The sequence below is a fragment of the Eriocheir sinensis genome, unplaced genomic scaffold (genome assembly GCF_024679095.1).
Source record: "Eriocheir sinensis breed Jianghai 21 unplaced genomic scaffold, ASM2467909v1 Scaffold542, whole genome shotgun sequence".
NCBI lineage: Eukaryota > Metazoa > Arthropoda > Malacostraca > Decapoda > Varunidae > Eriocheir > Eriocheir sinensis.
The window spans coordinates 32,229-38,130 of NW_026111879.1; the positions used below are offsets into that span (position 1 = coordinate 32,229).

The 5,902-nt window shown below is 49.3% G+C and overlaps 1 protein-coding gene across 6 annotated transcripts; it reads right to left on the bottom strand.

Moving 5' to 3' along the window:
* Positions 1 to 2,620: 2,620 nt before the first annotated feature.
* Positions 2,621 to 4,625, bottom strand: LOC126993012 (coiled-coil domain-containing protein 1-like). Of its 6 annotated transcripts, none has more exons than XM_050851838.1 (2): positions 4,118 to 4,625; positions 2,621 to 3,832 (listed from the first exon to the last, which is right to left on the bottom strand). In XM_050851838.1, exons 1-2 carry the CDS (start codon positions 4,575 to 4,577, stop codon positions 2,763 to 2,765), a joined length of 1,530 nt encoding a protein of 509 aa, XP_050707795.1. In that variant the 5' UTR covers positions 4,578 to 4,625; the 3' UTR covers positions 2,621 to 2,762. The 6 variants fall into 6 exon arrangements, with proteins under 6 accessions (XP_050707795.1, XP_050707794.1, XP_050707792.1 ...); XM_050851837.1 differs by having other exon boundaries at positions 4,004 to 4,625; XM_050851835.1 differs by having other exon boundaries at positions 3,947 to 4,625.
* Positions 4,626 to 5,902: the final 1,277 nt, after the last annotated feature.

Sequence of the window (5,902 nt, forward strand, 5' to 3'; positions counted from 1 at the left end):
TGAGAAATGTGATGTGGTCGCCTCATCCCAAACGTCAAATAAAATAACGCCAACTTTTTGAAGCCTTCCTTTGGTAGGCGCCAGACGTAAAGAATTCGACGGGAAGTGTTGACTGGATTCGGCGGTCAGTAAGGAATTCTAAGGATTATTTATATTTTTTCTTACCGGTGAAGAGGTATGGATTAAGTCGGGAGGCTGCAAATCCCGGGGATCTGCTTAATAAAATCAACCTTTCATTGAGGGAAGTCGACCTCGGTAGGTAGATAAGGTTAAGGCTGACAGTAAGGTTGTGGCTTAATGTCAGACTTCTTGGTGTGCCGCGGATTATAGGCGAGATAAGTGGAGTAATCACCCACGGCCGCCTCCTGCCTCCTTACCCGTCGAATGATCAAGGGGCTGGAACCTCTAAGGCGATGGCAGATGTATTGTTAGACTTAGAAAAGAGTCGGAGTTAAGTGCGAACCTTGTGTAACCTTAGTGAGAGGGGAAAGGGGTCTGAAGGAAGGAGGGAAGATTTGATAAAACTAAAGAGTGGAATTTGATTGGGATAAACTTACATGACTCAGGACTGGAAACTTCATTGGCTAACTATGATGAAGTTTTCGTAAGTGCTGGTGAGAACCCGTTAATTACTGCTTGGTGGAATTTCACAGTCGGGAGGTGAGGTTGGCTCGCCCTAGATGTAACGCTGAAATAATGTGTTTATTTGAAGTCGGCCGCACACCGGAGCAGTATGTTGAAGAACTGCATAATAATATGTAAACTTTTCCCCAGCAAAAATGATGAGTTACCTTTTGTGTTGTAATATTAACTTAAACGCAGATGGGTGGTTTTAATTCCCCCCCCCCCCCCCTCCCCCTAAACATTCTTCTTTGTTTTCCCGGTATTTTATCTCCATAGACCTAATTGGTACTTTGCGAGACCACTAATAAAGAAACAATTATATGCGTCTAACAGATAATCCTTTCCGTTGCAGGAGCCAAGATGGTGGCGAGCCCTTGCCGTGGTGCAGGGCGTGGCGTCCAAGGGGTACTGGCTGCTCCTGCTGCTTCTCTTGCTGCTGCTGCCGCCACCACAGGCCGCCGCCGCCGGGCCCCCCGCGGAGAGCCAAGGTGAGTCTCCGCCCGTCACGCCAGAGGAGGTGCCGGCCGTGGAAGTCTTGGGGCAGGAGGAGTATAGTTACAATACCAGCAGCGTCCAGGGCGACTCTCCGCTCCTGCCTGACGACGCCGACGATTTCCTTCCGCCCATCATATCGACAGAGGCGCCCTTGGAGAACCCGAGTCCGCCAGGTGAGGTGCGGCCGCCTGGCCCGCCCGCTGCTGCCTGCTGTCTCGCCGCACGGCCTCCACTAACACCTAACTCGGGCGGCGCTGGGGATGCGGGTGGTGGTTGTATTAATGGTTGTTGTTGTTGTTGTTGCTGGTACCATATAGTGCTGGTAATGGTATTGTTGTTGGTACTAATATTGGTAATGGTATTCCTGTTGATATCAATGGTGGTGTTGATGGCAGTAAGATTAATATTGTCATTGGTATTGGAATTTTATGGTTTATGGAGGTAGTGATGATAGTGATGGTGGAAGTATTTTGTGTGATAGTTGTTGGTGGTGGTCATGTTGCTGCTACTGCTTGTGGTGTGGGCGGGTGACAGGGCTGTTGCTAAACTATAAAGGAATAGATAAAATATTCTTAATTCTTTTGAATGGCAACTATTCCCAAATAAATCTTGATAAGTAAGAAAAAATAACCTTGCTTAACTTTTATTTCATGCACAATGCGTGGATAACATGCCTTGGGTTCTTCATACATTAGTTATTTCCCAGAGTGTCGCGTAGGTACTCTTTCCCTCCATATCTGTTCCCTTTATCCCGTGTCCGTCCATTGCGATTTCTTAATTTTAGTTGCCTTTCTGCCTACTACACCCCTGGATTGTTACTAATGAGACCAGAGGACATCCAATACCTACTTGCTCTATTATTATTATTATTATTACTATTATCATCATCATCGTATATAGTAGTAGTATTACAGCTCGTATTAGCCTATGCCTCTCCATGTTGTACTCAGTCTTTCTCCGCTAAATACAAAGTTCTCATTTACTACTCAGCGGCAGGTTTTATAGTTTTCATCTTCTTTCAATTCCACATATGGTACTTTACACCCAATTACTTTTTTTGCTTTGCACATCTGCGTCATATTATTACTAACAGTGAATATCAGATTGTTGGATCATTATTACAGTAAATATGAGATATATGGATAATATTTAGAGGTGTTCATCATCCAGTAAAGTGGTTCGTGGAAAGTTGATAACAAAGGAATAAGGTCTGGAAACACGTAGTTGGAACTTGGAGTATGGGCGTTGTGGTGAGTTTTTCCGTGGTTATGGTCTAAGAGTCTGGAGGAACGGTCAAAGGGAAATCAAGAATGAGCTCGGGAGGCAGCATGCGCCAAGAATAGATGGCGTCACTATAAACACTTGCCTGCGCCACGATGGGCTCGAGCCGACTACCAGGCCCCCAAAGAAAGCCTACTGTGATAGGCACACTATTATTAATAGGTAAGGTAAATTCATTAATAGGATAATAGTTTTATTGTAAAGGTTTTCATTGATAAGATAAGAAATACAGCTGGAGCTCCTCCCCTGAAGGTGTAATAAGAGCGACGGTCACTAAAAGGAGTCTCGCTCCCCGGGAGTGTGGCTCAGGATGTGGCTCGCGCCTGCGCCAGGGGTCACTGGTGAGTGTGTTACCAGGCTGCTTAGTGAAGCAAGACAATGTACACAACGACACCACAGATGGCCGTGACGTCCAGGAAGGCATCATCCTCATCAGACCAGTCATCACTGGTTATCAATTCGAGGGCATCCCATGGATCATCATCCTCATCAGACCAGTCATTACTGGTTATCAATTCGAGGGCATCCCATGGATCCTCATCCTCATCAGACCAGTCATTACTGGTTATTAATTCGAGGGCATCCCATGGATCATCATCCTCATCAGACCAGTCATTACTGGTTATCAATTCGAGGGCTTCCCATGGATCATCATCCTCATCAGACCAGTCATTACTGGTTATCAATTCGAGGGCATCCCATGGATCCTCATCCTCATCAGACCAGTCATTACTGGTTATTAATTCGAGGGCATCCCATGGATCATCAGCCTCATCAGACCAGTCATTACTGGTTATCAATTCGAGGGCATCCCATGGATCATCATCCTCATCAGACCAGTCATTACTGGTTATCAATTCGAGGGCATCCCATGGATCATCATCCTCATCAGACCAGTCATTACTGGTTATCAATTCGAGGGCATCCCATGGATCATCAACCTCATCGGTGATGGCGGTCACCGATTCGGCGGATACCCATGGATCATCAGCCTCATCAGACGAGTCATCACGGGTCGTCACTTCAAAGAGTGCCCATGGATCATCAGCCTCATCAGACCAGTCATTACTGGTTATCAATTCGAGGGCATCCCATGGATCATCAGCCTCATCAGACCAGTCATTACTGGTTATCAATTCGAGGGCATCCCATGGATCATCAGCCTCATCAGACCAGTCATTACTGGTTATCAATTCGAGGGCATCCCATGGATCATCAGCCTCATCGGTGATGGCGGTCACCAATTCGGCGGATGCCCATGGATCATCAGCCTCATCATCACGGGTCATTGCTTCAAAGAGTGCCCATGGATCATCACCCTCATCAGACGAGTCATCACGGGTCATTGCTTCAAAGGCTGGCCATGGATCATCACCCTCATCAGACGAGTCATCACGGGTCGTCACTTCAAGGAGTGCCAATGGAACATCACCTTCATCAGCCTCATCATCACGGGTCATTGCTTCAAAGGCTGGCCATGGATCATCACCCTCATCAGACGAGTCATCACGGGTCGTCACTTCCAAGAGTGCCAATGGAACATCACCTTCATCAGCCTCATCATCACGGGTCATTGCTTCAAAGGCTGGCCATGGATCATCACCCTCATCAGACGAGTCATCACGGGTCGTCACTTCAAGGAGTGCCAATGGAACATCACCTTCATCAGCCTCATCATCACGGGTCATTGCTTCAAAGGCTGCCCATGGATCATCACCCTCATCAGACGAGTCATCACGGGTCGTCACTTTAAGGAGTGCCAATGGAACATCAGCCTCATCGGTGATGGCGGTCACCAATTCGGCGGGTGCCCATGGATCATCAGCCTCCACGGACCAGTCATCACGGGTCATTGCTTCAAAGGCTGCCCATGAATCATCAGCCTCATCGGTGATGGCGGTCACCAATTCGGCGGGTGCCCATGGATCATCAGCCTCCACGGACCAGTCATCACGGGTCATTGCTTCAAAGGCTGCCCATGAATCATCAGCCTCATCGGTGATGGCGGTCACCAATTCGGCGGGTGCCCATGGATCATCAGCCTCCACGGACCAGTCATCACGGGTCATTGCTTCAAAGGCTGCCCATGAATCATCAGCCTCATCGGTGATGGCGGTCACCAATTCGGCGGGTGCCCATGAATCATCAGCCTCCACGGACCAGTCATCACGGGTCATTGCTTCAAAGGCTGCCCATGAATCATCAGCCTCGACCACAGCAACAGAGGTTACCAAGTCTGGGGCTGCCCATGAATCATCAGCCTCCACGGACCAGTCATCGCGGGTCATTGCTTCAAAGGCTGCCCATGAATCATCAGCCTCGACCATAGCAACAGAGGTCACCAAGTCTGGGGCTGCCCATGAATCATCAGCATCCACGGACCAGTCATCATGGGTCGTCACTTCAAAGGCTGCCCATGCATCAGCCTCATCGGTCCTGGCCACCCCGTCAGTGGCCGCACGCGGTGCAGGGGTCACCGCCCGGATGGGCTCGCCACACCGCCTCCCGTTGCACCGGAGGCTGGTGAAGGCGGGCCCGTCGTCACAGAAGAGAGAGAAGTGGAGGCCGCTGATGTTGTCCAGCAGCCAGGCCAGCGGCATGGAAGAGGTGAAGACTGGCTTCCTAAGCGAGGCGAATTGCACCCTGACGGCCGCGTTGCCGTCTTTCTTGCACAGCTTCGCCAAGGGCACACGCAGCTCACCCTCGGCGTGGCAGCCTTGAATCCCTGAGACGCAAGACCAGCCTTCCACGGGGAGCTTGACGGAGGCGACCGTACGCCTCCTCTTCAGGCAGCAGGTGGAGTCCTTGCACGAGATCTTGATGGAGTCCACCAGGGAGGAGCCTCGCTCCAGGGTTACCCACACGTTAAATTTCTGTCGAGATGCAGAGTTTCCCATCGTTGTTTCGATGTGATACAAAAAAATTAAACGAATATTGAGGAAATCGTGTTCGGTAATAAAAGGAGGTGCTATGTCCATGAAGACCGACTGGCCTCCAGCCAATTCTTTCTGCTGTAATCTTGCCTAGTCGGCTAAGTAGTGCAGTTCACGCGTCGGATGGCGGGTAACAGGGCTGCAGCAACACGCTTCTTCATGTTGTTTAATAATAATTAACAAAATAAAGGAAATTTCAAATTGTCTAGTGAGAGAGAGAGAGAGAGAGAGAGAGAGAGAGAGAGAGAGAGAGAGAGAGAGAGAGAGAGAGAGAGAGAGAGAGAGAGAGAGAGAGAGAGAGAGAGAGAGAGAGAGAGAGAGAGAGAGAGAGAGAGAGAGAGAGAGAGAGAGAGAGAGTAACAAAGAGTAAGAAGGGAACCACAGTAACGAAGAAAAGTAAGGAGACAGCAGTGCAAGTGGGAATAGGGATTATCGGTAGGTGGCAAAACGACCATCTCAGGGCGCCTCCAAGCACACACACACACACACACACACACACACACACACACAGCCACATCCATGCGGTGGAGACTAGTCGTGATGAGGATACTATGTGCTTGGTGGTGGTG

Excerpts from the sequence above, each read along its gene's own strand:
- LOC126993012 (XM_050851834.1), bottom strand. The coding sequence starts at position 4,577 with ATGACCCGTGATGACTGGTCCGTGGAGGCTGATGATTCATGGGCACCC. Across the intron at positions 3,285-3,341 it reads TGACCGCCATCACCGATGAG|GATGATGATCCATGGGATGC; the intron begins GTTGATGATCCA and ends TGGTCTGATGAG.